The sequence below is a fragment of the Sinohyriopsis cumingii genome, chromosome 7 (assembly GCF_028554795.1).
Source record: "Sinohyriopsis cumingii isolate HCF-2022 chromosome 7, ASM2855479v2, whole genome shotgun sequence".
NCBI classification, from domain to species: Eukaryota; Metazoa; Mollusca; class Bivalvia; order Unionida; family Unionidae; genus Sinohyriopsis; species Sinohyriopsis cumingii.
In genome coordinates this window covers 104,307,905-104,334,194 of record NC_142967.1, presented here as the reverse complement: position 1 = coordinate 104,334,194, position 26,290 = coordinate 104,307,905, and the positions used below count along the sequence as shown (strand labels likewise).

The window sequence follows — 26,290 nt, the reverse complement described above, 5'->3', positions numbered from 1 at the left end:
CTGAACCCAAAGTTTCAGACCTCTTTCATTTACATATTTCACAATAAGGTTTCCAATTATGAGAGTACTTTTTTCTGGAATTATCATTATCTTTGAAGTTTTTTTTGTCTTTGGTAGAATCCAGTGTATTACAAAATCTAAAGCTGTATAGATTCCTGAGATATGAAGACCCTTTTACTGTTATTTGTGACACTGTATGGTAGAGAGTTTTCCACTGTAGCTTGAGGGACTGTAGGGATTTTCCTATATTCTGGGTGGGTTTCGAATTATTACTTTCACTCTCTGGGCATTTTCATTTATTTTCATAAGCTGACTTATTTCACTGATGTGCTTTTGTGGCTCTTCTTTAAGGGTACTGACAATTTCTTTTTTCATATTTATAATGTCTTCCTGCACTGTTGCTAAAATATCAGGATGCAATGCTGTTTGAAGCAGCAAAGCCATATTTCAGCTGCATATTTTCTGACAGGAATGAATCTTTGTCTTTATTTAACTGTTTGGTACTTTCTCTTTCATTCATGTATTGTCCTATTCCAGAATCTTTTTGTTTTTTCAAGGCTCATAAATTTAGTCTTGAAATTTGATAGCTGTTCTTCAAGTTTTTCATGCTTATTCCTTGCAAATTCCTGTTTGTTTGCTAAATATTCACATTCATTTGACAGTTTATTGGCTTCTGCTGTCATTTTTGCAAGTTCTTGGTTAAGCAATTTGTTTTCCCTCATTAGCACTGCCATGTCTTTTTCACCCCCAGTTCAGAAACTTTATCTGACTGAGTATCAGCCTTTGTGATGGCCTTGGGGAGCAATTCATTAATAATGTTTTCTCCAGCTAGCTCAGCTGAAATATCCTCACCACTTTGGTTTTCAGTTTCTGGTTCCTGAATGGAGGAAGAAGTTTAGATATAGTCGTAGTAGTTCAACTTAGTCCACTTCAGGGTAGCTATCAATGGATTATCTAAAACACTTTGGTTTGAACAGTTTTTCAAAATTCCCTTGAATAACGGATAACTAGCTACATATTGTTATCAATGAATTTTTGTAAATCTCTGTGTTGATTACATCATTCATTTAGTAGAAGTAGTGATACAATGAATTTCATTAAGGCCATCAAAGTAGCCATTTTTCAAGGTTAGATCAGCATAACTTTCATATAGGAATAACCATATATTGTAATAATGACTCCTGTCTGAAATGTTTCAAATTTGTCAGGGTGACAGTGAGTCTGGTATATTTGTCATTTAGGACCAATTACATATCGTGAGATGAAAGTGTTTTAGTTAATGAAACCCAATGTCATTATAATCATCAACTTACATCAAGTAGCCATAAGAAAATGTTGGTGAAGACTTCCATACCAGCAATATGCAATGTCCCAAAATATACTGTCATTTATCACAAACTAGACATCATGAAAAGCCATTTCTTGGAGTGTAAAATCCCATATTGGAAAAGCTTAAATTTTCTCTATATTTGCCATACTGGATGTCAGTTTATAGTTTGTGGTTTTATGGGTTTGATGTCATTTATCAGCACTTAATAGGTTATACATGGCAGCAAGTATGAATGGTGGAAGATGAATCCTGGAAGAATCCCAGAAGAACCACTAACCCACAGGAAGCTAATGGCAAACTTTCTCACATACCCACACTTATTGAGTTGACAATCAAATGCACACAGATGGAGATGAGATGTGAGTGATCCACTCGGCCAACTGAAGCCTCATACTGGGTGTCAGTTCAACACCACTATCATTATATAATTAGGAACAAAAATCTATATACAAAAGGAAGTCTCTTAGTGAAAACCCCACATGGCCATACTGATCCATCAAGGAATAGTGACAGTGAAATTATTAAGATGGCCACAATGTAGAGCTGCATTATTTTCATTTATGACAAATTAGACATCATAGATTTCCGGTGAAAACTAATAATTTTCATATGACTTTCCATTCAGGAGTAACTTTTGCCAGATTTTAAAGATGGCTGCTGTGTCAGTCATATCGAAATTCAGATAAGCACTGTTCACATTTTGAACAAATATACATTATAAATCTTTTATTTGAAAACTCAATGTCCATATGACCATCCATTCATGAGGAGTAGCAATACCATGATGTGCAAGAAGGATATTTTGGTGGCCATATTTGGGTCCAAGTGGCATTGTTTTACCCTTAGCAGACATTGGGATGAATGTGATGTATAATGAAAAACAGGCCAAGTCATAAATTAACAATTATGTTGTCTTAAGGTCCAGTTTATTTTAGTTTCTAAAAGTAAATACTTTGCGAGGAAAACTGGTAACATAATCTGATTTTAATTTTCAGTAATAAGTCACCTTAATCAGTATATACCAATTCGTGTTCTCAACAACAAATATTTGTCATACATTATTTAAAGAAAGGAACTTTCTGAATACAAAAGTGAAATTTTAGAGATTTTTCACTTGAATTTTTCTTTCTTTTCCTTTAAACAGAATAGAGCCAAAACATCTGTTTTTCACCATTTATGTCTCCCTAAAAACATCAACTTCTTGTGAGATTCACAGGAGAAATATGGTTCAGTGACTGCTGCTTTTTTAATGACTCCAACTACATGCAAGCATCCTGTGGATTGGAAAACAGCATCTAGATAAATATTAGGCAGATCTGAATAATTGATCCTTTGTTAAAAAAATAAAAATAAAATCATGCTTCCTACCATTGGTATACTATCCTGGTCATTAATGGATACCTACTCACACCAAACAGAGGCAAGACTATGGTTTTCATCTTGGCACATTCATTTGTCTTCTTCAAAATATTGTTCATGGATATGTTGTTGTAGACATGAATTCTGTCTTTTGGGGACAATTATTGTGAATAACAACATGAACAATCAGATTTCCATAGATTATAACCACATTTCCATGGTTTAGTTTCTGTTTCTCAAAACATTTTTCTTTCGGTTGCCTGTATTTTGCTTTCATCACCAGACCTACAGCAATACATCCTATTCCAGACCCTTTCGTGTCATCAGAACAAACTACTGCAGCCATCTTTTTGACTTTTAGAAAGTTTCCTTTGTGAATACAAACAAGAGGTTTTGCAGAAACCTGGAAAACAAATTGTTTTGTGTGGTGATGTGTTTTGTGTGGTGATGTGTTTTGTGTGGTGATGTGTTTTGTGTGGTGATGTGTTTTGTGTGATGTGGTGTGTGCTTATAGCATAAAGGAGAAAATTCTTTCAATTTAGTTGTTTCATATTGGCTATTGTCTGCTGTAATATCTTGCTGCCATCCTCCTTCTTTCCAGTCTCCACTGAGGGCAACTTGATGAAGATTGAACAATACTCTTGTACATCATAGCTTAGTATCATCAAAATTGAAATAATGGTTCTGAATGTATCCCGTATCCTGCATGTAAAAGTGATATTATTTACATTTAGACCCAAGTGGACCCTGAGATGAATGTGACGGATGATGAACTTGATAAACTATAGGCCATTTCATAAATTACTCTTGTGAATATCCAGTAGAGTCAAATACACTCTCCTTTCTTAAAAAATAAAATAATGCTGGCCTACTGCCTTGATATTGGATGTATACTTACACCAAACAAAGGCAAGGCTATGGATATTTACACACACCAAACAAAGACATGGCTATGGATACTTACACCAAACAAAGGCATGGTTATGGATACTTACTCACAACAATGGCATTGCAGTGGATACTTACTCACACCAAACAAAGGTAAGGCTATGGATACTTACACAAAACAAAGGCAAGGCTATGGATACTAACGGCAAACAAAGGCATGGTTATGGATACTTACTCACACCAAACAATGTCATGGTTATGGATACTTACTCACACCAAACAAAGGCAAGGCTATGGATACTTACTCACACCAAACAAAGGTAAGGCTATGGATACTTACTCACACCAAACAAAGGCATGGTTATGGATACTTACTCACACCAAACAATGTCATGGTTAATGGATACTTACTCACACCAAACAAAGGCAAGGCTATGGATACTTACACCAAACAAAGGCAAGGCTATGGATACTTACTCACACCAAACAAAGGTAAGGCTAAGGATACTTACATCAAACAAAGGCAAGGCTATGGATACTTACTCACACCAAACAAAGGCATGGCTATGGATACTTACTCACACCAAACAAAGGCATGGCTATGGATACTTACTCACACCAAACAAAGGCATGGATATGGATACTTACTCACACCAAACAAAGGCAAGGCTATGGATACTTACTCACACCAAACAAAGGTAAGGCTATGGATACTTACACCAAACAAAGGCAAGGCTATGGATACTTACTCCCACCAAATAAAGGCATGGCTATGGATACTTACTCACACCAAACAAAGGCATGGCTATGGATACTTACTCACACCAAACAAAGGCATGGCTATGGATACTTACTTACACCAAACAAAGGCATGGTTATGGATACTTACTCAAACGAAACAAAGGCATGGCTATGGATACTTACAAGGCATGGTTATGGATACTTACTCAAACGAAACAAAGGCATGGCTATGGATACTTACTCACACCAAAGAAAGGCAAGGCTATGGGTACTTACTCACACCAAACAAAGGCATTTTTATGGATACTTACTCACACCAAACAATGGCATGGTTATGGATACTTACACCAAACAAAGATATGGCTAAGGATACTCACACCAAACAAAGGCATGATTATGGATATTTGCTCACACCAAACAATGGCATGGCTATGGATACTTACTCACACCAAACAAAGATATGGCTATGGATACTTACACCAAACAAAGGCAAGGCTATGGATACTTATTCACACCAAACAAAGGCATGGTTAAGGATACTTACTTACACCAAACAAGACATGGCTAACAATACTTACTCACACCAAACAAAGGCAAGGCTATGGATACTTACTCACACCAAACAAAGGCAAGGCTATGGATTTCACGTTTTCCCATTCATTTGTCTTCCTCAATATATTGTCAATAGACTTTTTCATTGTAGACATGAATTCTGGCTCTTGAGAAAAGTTATTTTCAATTACAACATGCACAATCATACTAAAAGGATTTTCCTCTCCATTGGTTATAACCACATCTCCAAGGTCAGGTTTCTGCCTCTCAAAGCATTTTTCTTTCTGCTCCCTGTATTTTACTTTTGTACCCAGATCAATAGCAATTTGTCCTATCCCTGATCCTTTGGCATCATCAGGACAAATGATGGCATCCATATTTTTGACTTTTAGAATGTCTCCTTTGTAAATACAAACAACTGGTTTTGGAGAAACCTGGAATACAAATTGTTTTGTATGATGCACTTTTGACTCATAGTGAAAAGGAGACAATTCTTTCAGTTTAACAGTTTCATACTGGCTATTGTCTGCTGGAATATCTTTTTTTCTATGTTCTTTCTGTCCAGTATCTTTTGATTGTTCTAATTGGTAGTGTGATGAAGATGCAACATAGTTTTGTATGTTATAGTTTGCTACTGTCCCATTCTGAATCATAATTCTGAATGTATCCTGCATCAGCTTAACAAGTTGTGGGAGTTTGTCAATGAAGTGGATCTCTTTCAAGGCCAATCCCTGTCTAGAATTTCGGCTGTAGTCAAGAACAGCTTTCGCATACTGGACAGCACACATTTCTTGGGGCACAGCATATATTTCTGCAGAAAAAACAGCTGAATTAACATGATATCCTGCAAAAGAAACCTTGAGAATTCATTAAAGTTTGCAGATACTAATGTGATATGAGAAGAAATCATCCATGCATACAGAATGATTATAATGTGATCAAAGGGAATATATCACTATTGAATTCCTCCACAATAAACCTGTCTGAGAATTTAGATGTATACATATATCATTGAGCTTAGAAAGCAGTGATTTTGGGGATACAGATACCAAACTAAAAACTACTTTTATTAAGTATGAAAATATGTTTAATTAGTTATCTGAATTATGATCTTTGAAGTACATGTAAGGGTCAAAACCACTTGACAGTCTTTGTTACTTTTAATTTAATGGGTGTTATATGAATTATATTTGCAATGTTAGAGACCCAATCCCCCTGAATGTTAATGACCCCACCCTCTGTGATGTTAACGACCCAATTACTAACAATCCACATCTCTTTTTTGCCATAGCATAAATGTAGATTATGTCATATTTGACAACCACATTACCCTTATAATATCCACAACACCAAAGGCAAATTATGTCCCAAACAAACAGGAGAAAACCACTTGAAGCAAATACAAAATTTCTAACAAGAAAATCTTCTGGGAATATGGCTACCAGGTACATGTTCATAGTCTGACATATTCGATGATACTGGCAACCAAAATTGTGTATAAGATATGTAAACAGCCACTCTTAAGAAGTAATTGGTAATAATGCCCTGAGAAAGCAAAAATAACCTAAAAATTACCCACATCCATACCTGAGAAGTGAACTTAGAAAAAACATAATCAATGATTGTATGACCTATAACACAAAAAGGAAAAACTCAACTAACGTAATCTAGGAAAATAAGATAAAAATTCAAAGAAAATTTCATCTAGCTCAAATGACAATCTATTGCACTTTATATATTAGACAAAACAAAAAGGGCTAAACACCAAATTACACCCAAGTGGATTACCCCTGAGATCAATGAGGCTAGGCACCTAAGAGATAATTTCCACAAGAAAAAAGACATGAAAAGCTATAGGAAGTGGAGAAATAAAACTAAGCACCTGATAGATCAGGCAAAAGAGAACTACTATAAACAGGCTATTAATGAAAGTAAGAGTACCAAAACATTGTGGAAGCATCTAAAAGAGCTGAACCCAAGCAAGAACAATTGTCTTCCCCTAGACTTAAGCAAAATGATGATATAGCAACATCTGTACAAGACATTGTGGAAATGTTCAACAATTTCTTCATAAGCATCTCCAGTAAGAGTATTCAGAACCAGACTAACAGCCCAATTGAACTTGATGCTCTTCTATTATTTATAAGAGCTAAAATTCCTGATGATAATTATTTTTCAATAGCTAATGTTAGTGAAGCTGATGTTTTTGATATGCTAATCAAGGTTAATATTAATAAACCCTCTGGACTGGATGGTATTGGTCCACGAATTCTTAAAATTGCTGCACCAGTAATAACAAAGTCACTAACGCATATCATAAATTTAAGTATAATGAGTGGTAATTTTCCAGAAACATTGAAATGTGCAAAGGTTACACCTATCTTTAAGAAAGGAGAAAAGGAGGATCCAGGAAATTACAGACCAATATCAATTCTACCTGTATTGTCAAAACTATTTGAAAAGCATGTAGCCATTCAGGTCTATAAATTTTTCAAAACATGCTCTCTATTTCATAAAGCTCAATCAGGATTTAGAAAGTACCACTCATGCCAAACAGAACTTACCAAATTAATTGATCTTTGGCTGAAGGAAATGGATAATGGACATATGACTGGGATTGTTTTCCTTGACTTCAAGAAAGCCTTTGATCTTGTTGATCATGAAATTCTGCTGCAAAAGTTGAACTGTTACAGATTTGACAATCCTTCTTTAAACTGGTTTAGATCATACCTAAACCAAAGGTCTCAACAAGTAAGCATTGGCAATATTAGCTCTCAAACTCGCACTATTCATTCAGGAGTCCCTCAAGGCTCAGTCTTGGGCCCTCTCCTCTTCCTTATCTATATCAGTGATCTACCATTAAATAATTAATCCACAAACACAGATTTGTTTGCAGATGATGCAACCTTGTATACATCTAGTTCTGATACTGAAGTTATCCAAATGAAATTAAACTCAGACCTTATCAGAGTCCAAAACTGAGCACAACAAAATAGGATGGTAATTAATGAAGGTAAAACAAAATGTATGATTTTGGGGACATCACAAAAGCTACACAAGTCAGGGAACCCAAAACTGTCTCTTGCAATAAATAATCATCCATTAGAAAATGTCAAACATGAAAGGCTTGTAGGTGTGTCTGTAGATAATAATTTATTATGGAATGACCATATTGATAAGCTTTGTTAAACACTGTCATCCAAAATTGCCCTTCTCAGCAGAATCAAGAAATATTTACCTATGGAAACTAGCAATCTATACTACAAGTCATATATTCTTCCAACAATGGATTATTGTTCTAATGTATGGGGAAACTGTGCCAAATCTGAGCTTGACAGGATTTACAAACTTCAGAAACGAGCAGCACGTGTAATTTTAGATGCATCTGTTGATCAACCCTCAAAAGCATTATTTACAGAACTCAAATGGTTCACAATATATGACAGGATAGATTTTCACAAGGCAGTTCTTTTATATAAATGTCTACATGGAACTGCACCAGAGTATCTTCAAGACTTATTCAGGCCTTTTTCAACACAATACCAGTTGAGATCAATATCACATGGAAACCTTCTAATACCAAAACCAAGAACAGAGCAATTTAAAAAGAGTTTTCAATACTCTGGTACAGTTCTGTGGAATAAGCTTCCACTACATGTAAAATCTGCTGAAAATATTAGAGTATTTAAGAAAAGATATCATGAGCATGTATGTGTTTCTAACAGATAATGGAATTTAGTATTTTAATACTAAACATGTTAAAATAAACAGTAATTATTGCCATCTTCATATAATGTGCATTGTTATACTCTCCTTAAGAGGGCCTCAAGGGAGAATAGTCCTTGACTAATGAGTCACCCTCTATAAATAAAGCATTATTATTATTATTATTATTATTATTATTATTATTATATCTGGGTCAAAAGAATAGAGGTGATCCAAAATCTAAGGATATTTGGTATCTGCAAAAACAAAGGTTTAGACTAACATTATTTGGATGGAAGGTGTCTTGATCACTTATTAGACCCAAGTTCCTGATGCTTTTAATTGAAGTACATGTTATTCATTAAAAGAACACATCTATTTACTAACGTAATATTACCATATTTAAAGAATGATGCATTTAATCATTCAGACATAAAATCTGGCCGTAATACCAAAGATACAGATATGGATTATGAGGTCAGGTAAGCTTTCTTTGCAATATACAGCCCCTCAAGTCTTTAACAGCATGCACATGGAAATAACTCAATCTATGGGTACCAAGAATTCAACAGGCGAATATCTGAATACATTTTTACTTTGTGTCTTTAAAGTTAACAGTCAGTGGCAATAAATGTCTTGTTTATCCTAAGATTTAATAAACTTATCTGAACCAAAATCCTGACCCCTTTTAACTTATTTTATTTATTTATTTATTTGAAAAAAAAGGTAACACCCTCAGTTCCTGTTATATTAATTATAATTGTAGATGCACTTACAGTGCAAACATTTCTCATACTTTTTTCTTAAATTATCCATATCTTTGCATTATATAAAAATTAATCTATCATATATGTACCAATATTTAAATTTTATGATTCAAAACCTTATATGTATATATATGCATGTTGTATGTATTGTCATTTGCCTTTTATTGCTGTAATGGTGATTATCATGTAGTTGTATTGTAAATATTTATTATATGTGTAACATTTGTGTGTCACAATAAAGAACTGATCTAGTGCTAGTGTTTATCTTTATTACCCAAACTGCTTGCATTAAATAATGTGTCTTCCTATCTTTTATGTTTCTTCTTACCCTATTAAGGTAATTTTAAGCTACCAATCAGTTTTATGGGCCTAATTCATCTTTGCTAGCCAAGGTTCTGATATGTTAACTATTTACACCTTAGCAGATCTATCAACTATTTCAGTGCTTTGAACCTGTGAGTTTCACTGGATGCAGCAGCAAGCCACTGCATCCAATTAAAATCAAGCTGTTCAAATTTGAACCCTGTTCCTACATGATCAAGAGAAGGGGAACATACGATCGAATGAACTTATAAATAAGCAATTTTCCCCTGCTGGTCCATGTTTGCACCAACACATCCTTTCTCTCAAATAAACATGTAATGAATTCTCTATGGTGCGTAGTAATACTTTTGATGTTAAACTACAAAGTATCCTTTTGAAGTCAATTGCCTCCAACATTTTTGGCCAGTTATTCACAAAGTTGATTCATGTGTACATAGAACATAAATATTATTGTGAATAAAACAATAAATGAAGAAGACATGCTATTTGTAGACCTAACAGTGAAAGTTGGGAGTTCACTGTATTGCTATAAGTAGTAATGAGCTCACCTTGCACATATCACCTTATTGACATAAAAAAAATGAAATGATAATATAAGTGCAAACAATAATTAAACCTACACTAAAATCTTATTGTTTTTGGTTGTATTTTCATAATTGAGTGATAAGATTGGAAATGGTTATGAAGCACTGTTTTTATGGGCCATGTCATGGGGCTAATACATGCATCACTCCTTTAAATGCAAATATAGTTTTCACTGCTGCTTATAAAAGAAAAAAGGTGAAAGAGAGCATAATGATATGTGAAACTATTTATCCATTTATTGCTCTCTCTATCCCTAATTATGATTAAGGTAAATCAAACATTTTAAGTATTCCATACATTATGTTTATGCTTTTCATGTATCAAAATAAACAAGCTTTACATAATGTATTTCACGGATAATCAAAATGTCAACTCTGAGAATGACATATATAAAGAGAAGCATGAGTAATGCACATTGACACAGGGTTTCCCACATTGTTTGGCTTCGTGTCACAAAATGTTTGACCATGTGAGCGTCTGGGGATGATTTTCGACCTTTACTTACAATGCAAACAGTTATCTTCATTCTGAAATGTTAAATATACCTCATATTTCGAGAACAGGGGGACATATATATCATCCCTAAATCATTGAATGTAGGTACAAGACTGCTAGAAATGGACATCTCTGTATAGACTGGATTGGGGTGGGTTGGAATGACAAATATGTGTTGCTTGAATAGTGAATTTTACAACAGAAAAGCAAAAGAATAACATTTGTAATATCAAACCATTTTAATATTTCCTATGAAAATGGAATGACAAAAATTACCAATCCCAGGTTGAACACCTAAAAGAGTAAATAAGAGGATTGCTTTTCGCATTTCTTGTTTTCTTGTAGCACGTAATGCTTTTTTCTATTACATGACATGTTATACATGGTGGCCAGTATATCAGGAGAGGATGAACTAGTTAAGAACCTGGAAAAAATCATCGACTCACAGGAAGCTACTGGGAAGCTTTCTCAAATACTCACATTTGATTCAAACTCATCAGAGATGAGATGTATGAGTGATCTGTGAAGGCAAGTGCCTTGGATGACTCAGCCACATGGGAATAAAAGGAGTTCAGTGAATGACATATTATACACTGGTTAAAAGTCCCATAAGTAACAGTGCGCTTTTTATGTGTAGAAACCAGGTTTATTTTTTTCAGTCACAGTGCCCATAACCTTTGATATTTTGACACCAATACTAAAATGCTTCGTACTTACAATAAGTCAAAGCTATTTGTAATTTCTGATACCAATATGCAACCTTGTACTAATTTTTGTGTATAGAAAAAATTATTTTTTCATCACAGTAGACTTGCCTCTTTAGTCCCATTAATGCTACTAGGTTTCTAGTGATCTTTACTTTTTGACCATCAAAGATAATAGGTTATTCCTGATGCAAAGTGCAAGATATTCACAAAATTTTATAACCAGTGATTTTGAAAAGCTCAAGGCTTTTTGCAGAAACCATGTTTCTTCTTTCAGTCAATGACCTTGATATTTGACTTTTTCAACCCAAAACACAGGTTTCTTTCTAACCTGAAGTGCAAGCCATCTATAATAACCAATACCAGTCGATGATTCAGATATTATAAAGAAACCATTCTTTCTTTCAGTCACAGTACATTTGTGACCTTTTTGACCCCAATATCAATAGGGTGATTTTGTATCAAGGTGCAAACCTTCCATAAAATTTGGTAAGTGTAAATGGTGCAGAATCAAGGTATTGTGCTATGACTATATTTCTTCTTTCAGTCACAGTGTCCTTGACTTTTCAGATTTGGACCCTGAAATCAATAAAATTAATTCCAAACTAAAGAGTACTGTATATGGAGTATACAAATTGTACTAATTATAGACAGAGAAAAGATAGAGTTATTGTATGGAAACAGATCTGCAAACAGACTGATATATATCATAATGTAATATGTTCTGCCGTATGGAACGTTTATAAAAACTTTCCAAAATTTGATCTCGTACCATGTTGAGATACACAATACCGGTATGAATTGTTAAAATAAGTCATGATTGCTATTGCCAGATGATTAAAGCCAAGTTACATGTTTGCTGTATCCAGCCTAAGACAATATCATTGGCTTGTGACTTGTCAAATATTAGTTTTCTGCATGCTCACAAGCATCTGAATTGTGCTGCAGTTTTCATCAAATGGGCCATCAGATGAACACAATTTAGTTTTGTTTCTTTATTCACATATCTCATGATGTCAGCAATATTAAACTTTGTATACACGCTTTATTTTTTAAGAGAAAAGGACTGTATTATAAAATTAACTTCTTACATTCATTGGGTATTTTCATAATTTAGAGCTTCTTTTCATAAACTGAATATAGAGTCAGGCCTTCCTGAAGATTGCACCTCTATCAACATCATGGTAATAAAAGCAACTTAAAAAAAAGAAATGTTTCAAAATGATCCATTTCTTTCAAGTCTTTAGAATTTTTAAACCAAGAGTCTGCATCTCCATGCCAATACTTTACTATCCATTTCTATTTCAAGAGAATAGCTTGACTTGTGTTAATCCAGCATCATCTTAGGTCTCTTCGACATTAGCGGATCACAGCGAACTACCACCAGCTTCGATTTGTTCAGTGAATCTATCAGATTGTGCATGATATAGTATTCACTCCTTCTTAAAAACTTACTTGTGCAGCACTCAGCATGTACTTGGATGTTGTTAATCAAGATTACCAAGAGATATTTTCGGTGTCAAATGCATTGCATGGGATTAATATTAGCCAAGATATTCAATTGAAGTGAAAATTGATACTAAAGTCTTCCTTAGAGATTCTGAAGTTGATAAAAAATTTAAATTAATAATTTTGATCCAATTATTAGCAATATTGCCCTTTTATTTTTTATTACTGCACTTTTATGGTCTGATAGTGTCATTGCTTTGGAGTGTTCTTGTACCATTGCTACAGGAATAATTTACAATCAGTTGAAGACAAATCGTGTGTACTTTATGTGTATATAAATTGGCACTTAGCAAAAAGCAAACCAAACAACAACAAAGAAAGCCTTCACATTCTTCAAAATTTTCTTCCGATTAGGTATTATGCAGGGTCCTTACAAAGTTAAGAAGAACGAGTTACGAATGAGTTAAATTACAATATTAGTATGCCTGGAATGTAAATATATTAGACAAGTACCAGAATGTTGATAAAGATATCCAGGTTAATCATGCGATCAATTAGTTGTACTTGTCCCACACTGAAGATTTATGTGAAGGAATGCAATCGAACTCTAGAGTCGTCATAGTAACCAATCTTTAGAATTCAGAAATTATGAATACCCAGAAACTTTGACATCTGCAGCTACAAAAAATGAATGAACTAAAACAGCTATTACTTGAATATGAACACATATTTCCAGATGTTCCAACAAGAACAAATAAAATATACCATGATGTTGAAACAGCATTTGTACAGGATGAACTCTATCAAACAGGAACATATAGAAAAAAGAACTTCAGTATTTGATGGAGAATGATTTCATAGAACCATGTATAAGTGACTGGAGTTCACCATGTATACTTGTACCAAAACCAGATAATACTTTCTGCATATGCACAGACTATAGACAACACTCCCGTAGCCAAGTGGTTAGAGCATCCGCCTTGGATACTGAAGATTGTGGATTTGAACCCCAGTAGTCATACCAAAGGCTTATGAAAATGGTACTAGCAGCTGGTATAACGGTACCAATTGTGCAAATCCAGGTGGGCGGAGCTTAAGGTGTATGGAACATTGTATTCAGAATTAAAGAACAAAACTAGCTGTGATTGGTGCATTATGTAAGACTTGTACTTTCTGTTTGGCTTAAAAAAAAGTTGAGCCTCTTGGCAACATGTGAGTTTGTGTTAATTTCTATCTAGATCATATTTTGTATTTTTTATGATTTTTTTAAAATATGGTACACATGGCTGAAAATGTGCTTGTTGTGACTAGATAACTCTTACCCCTGTCTAGTTCTAGTAGAGTTATCTCTCTTAAATTAAATGGAGTACCTGGTTATGTCATTGTCAAATTGACAATCTAGCATTGTTCTATATGACAGCGTGTGACATGCATGCCCAAGTAGGACAGAAAGTATATTTATTTCACAAAACATTAGCATTGAGGTATATGGAAAAATAATTGGTACCGTGATACCAGCTGCCTTGCTATGTGCTCAGCAATAAAAGTTTAGTGTTTGGACTGGTTGGCCTAGTGTCAGGATAACGTGACTGATTGGGACATCAAGCTATATTATTTGAATGTGATTTAAGTTAACTGTTTAAGTTAGTATTGATCAATTATTAGGATCTATCATTTATTCCCTACATTATAAATTGATGCAAAACAAGAAGACTACTAGAGTCAAATAATTTAATATAGGATTAAATGATCATGGTTGGGTATTTACCTATGTGTAAATTGTACTTAATAACTCACAAAGTAAATAAAGTCTGATTAAGTGGGAGTGATTAAGTAACAATTTAAACATCAATAAATACCCAACCATGATCATTTAATCTTTATAATTCCAATTTCATCCTTTCTTTCATCAAATCCACTTATTCCATCAACAATGCATTCCAATTTAAGTAGCGTGTACTTTCCTTTCATTTGCCGCTTCACATCGCCCCATAATACATAACCTGTACAGAATCACAAGAACATATTGACTACTGTCACAGTTACGTTTATTCAGAAACTTCATACTTTACATCTTAGGCAATATTTCCTGGTGGTTTCAACACATTTAGTTTATTTACAACAGTCTTGTTCAGTTTTAGTCAATTCCATCTACTACATCAGAAGCAGCAGAGAGGGTGAACAGACCATAGAATTCCGACAAAACAAATAAAACAAACAAATAAATCATCTCGTAGAAAGGTCAAGATTTTACAAATGAACTTTTCCTTGAGATGTTTTATTTCTGTAATGGACGATTGTACTAATAAAACCTCAGTTCAAAATAGTATCTGAAAAAATAAAGTACTCTACGTGTTTATTTATTTCTTGTTTATTTTTTTGACGACCAACGTTGGTAGGTACCCTCTCTGCTGCTCCCCCTGTTACCCAAATATTTTATCAATACCCACACGATATCTTGTTCTTGGATCATGTAAATTTATTGTTATAAATCCATGCGGAGTAGCTTGCGCTCGTGAGAAGAAATTTTTGAATTTAATTATATCCATGTCACCACCACACCAAGTTTGATGAATATTTCGCAACGTGTGTGTGTCTACGCCATTAAACACAACTAAAATGTTGCAGTTGTCTCTGATCACCTTCGGAATTTGTGTATATCGTTGAGTAACATAGATCACGTCTGTATTTTTGTGTCTACCTCGGGAAAATATTCTGGCTGGATTTGATTGTTTATCTAGCATCACATCGTCGTATACAACTAAATTATTAATAAATCCGTCTATGGAATCTACGGATGGTGCTTCATCAATATCTGTTATAAACTCAATAACATCATTATCTTCATCCAGTAATCGTGCGTTTTCATTGAAATCTTTAAGTACATCATAACATCGTTGATCATCAACGGATGGTACTACTAAATACAACTTATCCCATTTCAACCATCTCATTATCAGATTAAGTAATAATTGCGTCTTACCCGATCCAGATGGTCCTATGATAATCATTCTGATGGAGTTCGGTAGCGCAGGATGATGCTTAACTGGCTCTCGCTGCCGAGTTGCTGAGAAATCAATTATATCCATATATATTATAACATGAATTTATATTGTTTACGCTGTAGAGTTAAAACTCCAACTACTGATTTAGCCACAGTTATAACAAAAAATAAAAAAATAGCGTACGGTGGAAAATGTTCTATATGCGGTAGAAAGAAATTTTCATTTTTACCTAATAAGCGCGGTGGTGATATTGCTAATTTGATGTCAAAGTTTCCAGGTGCTCCATGGGCTAAATATAGTGGAGAAAAACATCTACCAGGATATAATTATTGCGGTCCTGGTACCAGACTTGATATCAGGCTCGATGATCAAGATCAACCAAAACCAGGCGAGGAACCAATAAACGCTATTGATCGAGCTTGTCATGCTCATGATGTAGCTTATAAAAGTCAAAATCTACAAGATAGGCATATTGCAGATGTAAAATTAATTCATTCATTAAATTCTATAAAAAATAAAAATATTAGAGAATCATTAGCTAATTGGTTAGTAAGATCCTCGATGAAAGGTAAATTAGCGATTGGGGCTGGTAATTAATAATGGAATCAATTTATTATTCACCGAGAGGATACTGGAGAGGCAAAGCAGCAATTGGTAAACTTGCTGATGCAGCGGCGGTTAAACATTCTACTGCTAGCGCGTGGTTGTCCAGGCAGGCAATATGGCAAATTTATCTACCACGTCCTAAACAAATTCAGTACGCGTATTTCGATGTCAGTGTTCCTAATGAAGTTCATCAAGCTGATATTCTGTTTTTACCGCATGATACTGTGCGTGGAAAAACGTACAAATACGCGCTAACCGTAGTTGATGTTGCAAGTAGATATAAAGAAGCAGAGCCGCTATCAGCGAAAACATCATCTGAAGTAGCCGATGCGTTTGAACGAATTTATCAACGAGGACTTGGACCACGAGGTGGTCTATGATGGCCACAGCTACTACAGGTTGATCCTGGCAAGGAATTTCTTGGTCCAGTATCATCGCTGATGAAACAACATAATACCAAAATACGACGAGGTCATACTGCAATTCACCGTGATCAAGCAATTGTTGAGCGATTTAATCGAACACTTGCTGAACGGTTATTTGGATATCAATACGCGAGGGAATTTATTCAGGATAAAAGATCTCGCGAATGGGTGGCAAGATTACCAGGCGTGATAGCTGCATTAAATAATGAGATCACACGAACAACCAACATGAAACCCATTAGCGCGGTCACAAAAAAAAATATACCAACACAACGAAAAGATGCTGGAAAACAAAAAATATTAGGTGATGTTACAGTCAGATATTTATATGAGCCTGGTGAACTTGAAGGTGGTAAAGCGAGAGCAACTGATCCTATTTGGAGTGTTACCACACACAAAATATCTACCGTGACAAGATCCACTGGAAGAAACGTAGGCGTTTCCAGACCTGCAATCTACAGATTAGATTCGGCCGCTCCTCAACGTGGATTTACACGTGAACAACTACAAATAATTCCCGCGGATACACAACTACCACCGCGATCACTTCAGTGATTTCGATCACTTAACTAGCGCCAAGGGTGCCAGCACCCCGACGTCGATTACACTCAAGACAGGTTAACATGGTATTTTCTCGTGTATGACCGCGACTATTATCTTTTCTATCTACGGTAAATTGTCTTGAATCATTACTCGAATACCGCCATAACATTATACAATTACAACTGGTGCAATGATTGTTCTGCTGCTGTTTTAACTCAATAATAAATTCAACATCAAGATCAAAGTCACGTTTATATTTTTTATCAGATTGTTTGTATCCGATTAATTTTTTTCTTATTATATCATCATCGATAATGTTAAATTTATCAACGATTTCAGGAATTATAATTCTACGTAATTGAGATATATTTCTGACCCTCGATACCGCCAAATAAACTAAATTTGACCACTCGATGCGATCGTCTACAATCCAGACTCGTGTGTCAGAAATAGTTAATCCCTGAGACGAGTGGATTGTCATAGCGTATCCCAACACCCATGGAGATTTGTCAGCGCGTAATGCATCTTCGACCACACTGATATCAACGGCGACAATATCATTTAATACGAGAATCTGTTTCCTTGACTCTGTCAAGGGTCCTGGAATATCAACATTAATATTCTGTTTTCGTGTATCTGATGGTCTATAACATAACGGAACGGGTAATTCTGAGTGTTTTTCTTTATGTAGTTGAAATAACTGTTGTTGTAAAGCGTCTCTGATTATTTTTCTACTTGCTACGATCAAATCGGTGGGTCTCCATGAGTTCAAAAAATCACTCATTGATGTCTCTGAGATCACTCCACGTATATATTCACACTGAATTTTATTTGATTGTAATCTGATTAATTTTTTAAACTCCCTCAAATTTGCATCAAGAGCTCTATGATCATCATCTATTTCTTCATAATAATCAACGAAATTTTTTAACCAGTCATGTGGAGATGGTCCAACAAAGGGTTGACCATGATCGCCACACATTATTATGGCGGTATTTTTCGTCAACAACCAATCAAGAAACATTTTTAATGTATCCAATGACACCGTGCATATCTCATCCCAAATAATTATTTTAGGTATATATTTTTCTCCCATCCGTTCAGGAGTCCATGTATCTCCGCGCCACCGAAAGAAACTATGATACGTACACGATTGTACTTGCCGCTGTTTCATCTCACGTGCAAGTCTATGTGTGGGTGTCAGCACGATTATATCTGAATTTCTAAAAACATTAATCGTTCGAGTTGTTTTGCCGCATCCACCAGGTCCATTGAGATATACTGTCTTATATCTGGTTATTGGATCACTCAACGATGGTGCCTTCGACATTTCTGATATTTTATTACCCTCACGATAAAAATCTCTCACTGGAACATCTGCTGATTCTACATAATTGTGTAATAGTTCCTTTTTTATTCTCCACGAACCCCATCGTTCATCATTACTTGTAAATTTCATAACAGGTTCTAAATATTTACTTGAAATATAAAATGAGTCTGTTGCGACTCTGACTGCGGTCTCAGGAAATCTATTAATCATCGATAATAAATTTATAGAAACATAAGCCAACATGGAAGATCTTAGATGAGTATATTGCGGGGATACGTCATTTATGTAACTAACGATCGTACCCAATTTTGTTCCGTCGGATAAATAAACACTTTCCCGATTTACAAACGTATTTTTCGCCGTTGTATCAGCGATTATAAAATCGTACTCTGCATCATCTAGAATTAATCGTGCGTGATGTCTTTTATAATCATATGCACCACCTTGAGTAAATTTACCTATAATTTTTCTACCAAGATCTTTTGCGGTTTTGAGTTTATTAGGAATATCATCTTCGGAAACATCCTTAAACTCGCTAATAACTTCAGAATCTGACATGGGCAACCAAACTTTGGTCTGTGCATGACATGATATAATTGCCTCACTGACCACCAACGATGTCAGTATCGCACAATCTAGCATATATCGCAACAAAACTATAGGTGCCCAACGTTTTTCACAAAAATGTCTGCCAAACCAAACATAACAAATCTTGTGAAGATTTTCGTTAAACTCGAACGACTCAATACAGGCGAATCCAGTCAGATCAAAATCAGGTAATGGTCCATTAATTGCCACTCGCGTCATCTCGTTTGTTGGGTGACCAAATCTTTCAAAGTACACAGAACAATCTCCGTATCCCAGAAAACTTCCTGGATAACATGCAACCATATCAACCGAAATAACATCATTGTAATTGTATTTGGCATTCCATAATCCGCCATGTCCATATTCGACGCAACTTGCGCGTACGTCCTCGAGTAAATCAAATCGTGTTGGTTTCCATGAATTTCGTTCTCTGGCGAAATGAGCCGCAACAGATGGAACGGTAAAGCAATTAGTTAGTAATTTGTCAGTATTTTCCGCGTGCTTGCACTGTAAAAACGTCGCAAGATTTTTCATCTCGTCATGGAGGGATTCTGTGCGATATATTTCACCGTTCGGTTTGACAAACTGATCAAATTCACCCTCCTCATTACTTTTAAATAACCATACCGATACAGGATCGGTTTTACTTATTTCGTTGATAAAATCAAATATACTATCTGTGTGATAAAATCTAAAAGTTCGATCACGTGGAAATATTGTTACTGCGTTAGTCCATGCGTGTGCGTTATGATCGATAATATTTATTGGAGCTCCCTTCGATTTATATTTCGACTGGTACAGTACTTCTCCCGTTATTGTCGCCACAGTTATTGGAAATTTTAATATTTTTCCTAACTCAGCAACATCTTTTATTGTAGCACCGGTATCCTTAACCGAATCAGCCCACGAGTTTATTTTTTCACGCCTTAAATCAGTTAATCCATTTCCACGCATCACGTTTGTAAAGTGTTCTATTACTCGTTCGGCTACACAATTTAACCTTGAAAATTTCATCGGCGCTAGTTTATCAACGTTGGGTTTTTTATTTATCTCATAGATTCCATAAATAACCGCCGTTACAGGATATGCTCGCTCATAATACGGTTTGTCAATACCTGTCAGTAGACCCGGTCTGGAATTTTTACTTAATATGATAGTTTTATTATTACCAAGGACAGGATCATATTTGTCACGGATAATCCAACTATCTGTTTCTGTTAATACAATAAATTTTACTCTGAAGAAATATTTTTGATTGCCCTCGTATTCAGCGATGTATTTAATGATAGTTGCCGCTCGCTTGTCGTTCATTGTAGCGTCCTTGACAGCTTCCTTGACTCCGTCAGTGCGTATAATCTTGAACGTTGACCATGTATGAGATGCACCATCCGTGTAAAATTCTTTCTTGGCGTCGTGAATTTTCGAGATCAAACTTTTATTTTTCGGATCAACCAAATCTCGTACTGGCAAGTCAGAAGATAATCTGTGAAGGTTGAATTTATATTTAACAGGCCTAGTTTGGGATAATCTCTCAAACTCGTTCATATAATTAAAACAAAATTTAAATAAAGAAAATTATATATATATACAATGTCCCAATGCAGATGGTTGATGATCGGCTCAGTAAATCGATGCAACAAATCCTGTAGAAAGGAATTTTGTTGGATGCACTCACAAAACATACGACGAGGAAGTCTAGGACCAATACCATGTCCACGGTGTGGTATTGGAGTGCGAGGAAAAACAGAATTATGTGGGAAGTGCGGCGGGAAACGGTTCAGAGAGCTTAAAAGATATTATGACAAAAAAAATAATAGCGGTGAAAACGCTATAAAATCCGTGAGGGATTATATATCAAGATTTCAGACAAACAATGATTTAAACGTATAATATTATTATAATGGAGCAAAATATATTTGTCCCACATCCTGTCATAACAAACTATGAATCAAATATTAATGGTATCATCAGACACTGCAAGTTGAAGAGACAAGTTGGTTATATTACTAATGTTGGTTATCTAATGTTCACATGCGGGGGGGAAAGAAACATTATCTATGTCATAGATTTACGTATGAATGTTTCTTCGGAGTGATCAAAGACGGTCTTGTTATTGATCATATTGACGGGGACACTCAAAACAATAATTTATCCAATTTACAAGCTATCTCTCACAGCGAGAATAATACACGTGGAAATACAGGAAGATGTAAGACAATCGGAAAGAGGGCGGTAATTTCCACAAACATAGAAACTGGCGAAAAAGTTATATCGCGTTCAATATCTTCTGCTGCGAAAAATTTTGATATTCACCCGCAATCAGTACAAAGGGTGGCAGAAAATATAATAAGATCTGCTTTCTCGAAAAAATATAAACAGAAAATTATCTTTAAGTATCAATAACTATCATCACCACATTATTAACTATCATCACCACATTGAATTAATTTTTTTAATTTATGTCACAGTAGGTCCTCCATACACTACTGAATTTTTGATTATATAAGGGGAGATTACTTTGTAATATATAGTTTTCTTCGTAGATTTTTGATTTTTTATGATCGTAATTAGTCAGTTTAACTAATTACATCGTAATTAATTACTCGTAGAAGTATTATTTATGTTTTTTAAATATTTCCCCATCATACAACATTACGAGAGATCATGATAATGTTATTGATCCGTAGGAAGCTGTGTGTGGAACAGAAACCGTTGTCATGGTAATCGACCTGCAGGTGTGTGTTCATGCCACTGTTATTATTGATTCTCAGTCTGCTTAGGAAAACCGCCACAAATACAGAAACTGTTGTTATTGATTCTCAGTCTGCTTAGGAAAACCGCTGTTATAAATACAGAAACTATTATTCAGAAACTGTTATAAATACAGAAACTGTTATTATTCAGAAACCGCTGTTATAAATACAGAAACTGTTATTATTCAGAAACCGCTACAAATACAGAAACTGTTATTATTCAGAAACTGTTATAAATACAGAAACTGTTATTATTCAGAAACTGTTGTTTTATAAATATTGGTTCCTTAGCTATATAGCTAGCTATATATTAACTTCCGAAACATATGTTCGTAACAATGTTTGATAGCTCAATCAGTATGGTATTGGACTGTGACGCTCGCGGTCCAGGATCAAACCCCCATGGCTGACAATTTGTCGGTGGTGTACGCATAATTGCGATTTTTATAATAGTGGGGGGAACCGCAAACCCCCCCCCCCCCGCTCAGCAAAATTCCCAACCACAATATTGACTTGTGGTTGATACATATTTTCGTATCACCCACTGGATTAATTATTGTGGGTGGGATTTTGCTGAGCGTACATGTTTGTACTGTCCTTAGTTAAGTTATATGTTTGTGCCGTTTCATTCATAATCTGAGCTCGCTAATACACTCGATAGGGGCTCTTCATTCATTGTATATAACCATTTCATTGTATATATCCATTTCATTGTATATATGTTATATGTATATCCTCTAAACTTGGTAGATTGCGGTGGCAAGCTACGAGTTTAATGAGGATTGTGCCGTCCTTGTGCTGTCCTTAGTTAGTTATATGTTATGTGTATATCCTCTAAACTTGGTAGATTGCGGTGGCAAGCTACGAGTTTAATGAGGACTGTGCTGTCCTTGTGCCGTCCTTAGTTAGTTATATGTATATCCTCTAAACTTGGTAGATTGCGGTGGCAAGCTACGAGTTTAATGAGGATTGTGCCGTCCTTAGTTAGTTATATGTATATCCTCTAAACTTGGTAGATTGCGGTGGCAAGCTACGAGTTTAATGAGGATTGTGCTGTCCTTAGTTAGTTATATGTTATATGTATATCCTCTAAACTTGGTAGATTGCGGTGGCAAGCTACGGGTTTAATGAGGATTGTGCTGTCCTTGTGCCGTCCTTAGTTAGTTATATGTTATATGTATATCCTCTAAACTTGGTAGATTGCGGTGGCAAGCTACGAGTTTAATGAGGATTGTGCTGTCCTTAGTTAGTTATATGTTATATGTATATCCTCTAAACTTGGTAGATTGCGGTGGCAAGCTACGAGTTTAATGAGGATTGTGCCGTCCTTGTGCTGTCCTTAGTTAGTTATATGTTATGTGTATATCCTCTAAACTTGGTAGATTGCGGTGGCAAGCTACGAGTTTAATGAGGACTGTGCTGTCCTTGTGCCGTCCTTAGTTAGTTATATGTATATCCTCTAAACCTGGTAGATTGCGGTGGCAAGCTACGAGTTTAATGAGGATTGTGCCGTCCTTAGTTAGTTATATGTATATCCTCTAAACTTGGTAGATTGCGGTGGCAAGCTACGAGTTTAATGAGGATTGTGCTGTCCTTAGTTAGTTATATGTTATATGTATATCCTCTAAACTTGGTAGATTGCGGTGGCAAGCTACGAGTTTAATGAGGATTGTGCTGTCCTTGTGCCGTCCTTAGTTAGTTATATGTTATATGTATATCCTCTAAACTTGGTAGATTGCGGTGGCAAGCTACGAGTTTAATGAGGATTGTGCTGTCCTCCCTCTTGGGCCTCTAGACCGTTGTTTGGCGGGTTAGGGGCTCTCGTAGATGGAATATTTGCCTAATGAACTTGGTAGATTGCGGTGGCAAGCTACGAGTTCTTGGTTGTGCTGTCCCTGAAACATCCCGACGAACTCGCTAATACACTCGATAGGTGTTCTAGGGATATTTTTTTTTATTTTAAAGATTTATATATTATATAATGAACCATGAAAATATCAATGATGTAATTGTCGCTATTAAAAAATTGAAAAAAGATGGAATTAATATATCTGATGAACTTAATCCTGAAAAAATAGTTTCTGACTTTGAGATTTTACAAGAACGTAAAACCATGGGGACACACACGCTATCATCTGAATACAGGCTCATGAAACGGATTCAATCGGCAATGTTTCAGTCGCTAGCTACCGTAGAAGATGATCATGTGAAGGAGTTCGTTCCTCTCTCTACCGCCGTAGAAAGAATTAAATCGTTATTATCCCACGAGTATGAGGCAAAGAAAACGATTAGTACTCGCATAAGACTATTAAGAAAAATAATGTTAGATCGTGAAACGATCCAAAGTAACTTCGTTACTGGTGAAACGATCCAAAGTAGTAATTTTGAAGATGACTGAGATCTTTGATCAGAAATATTATTTCTGAATTTGATGGGTTAGTAATTTGTTTTTTTTTAACTGAAATTTAACAAATTTGTACAAATTTCTTAATTTTGACTACCATTTACCCCATCAAAAGCATAAAATTGTACAAATTTCTTAATTTGAGTACCATTTACCCCATCAAAAACATAAAATTGTACAAATTTCTTAATTTTGACTACCATTTACCCCATCAAAAACATAAAATTGTACAAATTTCTTAATTTTACAAATTATTTATTTCTGAATTAATTTATTTATTTACTGAATTAATTTTTTTTTTTTTTACTAAAATCAAGAAAAATGCACGAATTACTTGATTCTGACGGGGTAGTTGGTAGTCAAAATCAAGAAAAATGCACGAATTACTTGATTTCTGACGGGGTAGTTGGTAGTCAAAATCAGGAAAATTGAGCAATTTCGTTGTATTTTAGTAAAAAAATATAAAAATCTCAGTAAAAATAATATTATTAATAAATAAAATTAATTTATAATAAATAAAATTTATTAGGAACAATTTGACAAGGTTAGAACTTTCTTGATTTTGACGGGGTAGTTGGTAGTCAAAATCAAGTAATTCGTGCATTTTTATGTTTCTGAGGGGGTAGTTGGTAGTCAAAATCAAGTAATTCGTGCATTTTTATGTTTCTGACGGGGTAGTTGGTAGTCAAAATCAAGTAATTTGTACAATTTCAGTAAAAATCAGGAAAATTAATAAATCCTATTTTTTTTTGTGATAGAAATTTTAATTTTTACTTTCATCGACCAGCTTTTTTAGTTGCCTAGGCCGATTAATTTGTACCAAACACAAATTTGTGCCAGTAATAATAAAATATTTTTTTATTTATTTTTTTAAGTTGATCGAATTTGATTCTGATCTCTGTTACAAATGTTCTTCTAACTGTTAAAAAATCCTCGCGTGTAAAAACCCTCCATTACATGAAGATCTACGACAAAAGTCCTTAGGACGGAAGTCTTACGACGGAAGTCTTACGACGGAAGTCCTTAGGACAGAAATCCTTAAGATTTCACATACAGATTTATTACAAGCTCTTCTTCACGTATGTCAATCAAGCGATTAAGGTGGTCTGTGAGTTTAAAATTTATTCGTGTTAACATATTATTGTGACACCGCAAATACACGGGATTAGTTGGTTCTTGCACGATTAAATTTCCAGGGGGAACTTGTGGTGTGAACGTGTACAGGATGTATCCTTGTTGAGCCTGATTTGATCTTCCGAGATCTATTTGATAGCTGCCATCGATTACGTCACAAACCAGATTGACCGCGACCGTCGGTGTTATATTAACGATCCCCGGGGATACGTGTCTTCCGCCGCCATGTGGATCATTATCATATCTGAGAACAACTGCTAATGGTGCTAGTTTTTTCCACGCATCGAGTATTTTAGGGAAGTTTTCGTCGATAAGATCGTTTAATAATTTTACTAGTTCTCCAGCATCAATCCCCGGTATTACAAATGTTGGTAATTGTTGTTCAGTTATTTTGTAATGATTGAGAAACCATGGTTTAGCTTTATAATTATCAATATTTTCATCACCGTATTTAACCATGTTCACAATGATAGTTTTATTAACGTATCTAATATCTGATATGACCTGATTTAGATGTTTTATCGTCTCAATGATTTTTTGTTTTACGTCATCGCTGTAGCTATCAGTAAAGAAATTTCGTAGTTTGTTGATTGATTGTTTAAA

The 26,290-nt window shown here is 35.0% G+C and overlaps 1 protein-coding gene across 1 annotated transcript in view; it reads right to left on the bottom strand.

Annotated features, from left to right (window-relative positions):
• The window catches only part of LOC149795855 (uncharacterized), a 119,354-nt gene that overhangs the window by 13,185 nt on the left and 79,879 nt on the right, over nt 1–26,290 (bottom strand). The window contains exon 9 of the mRNA XM_089963868.1: nt 4,932–5,681. Coding sequence (XP_089819994.1) covers nt 4,932–5,681 — 750 coding nt within the window. The remainder of the gene's footprint in view (nt 1–4,931; nt 5,682–26,290) is intronic.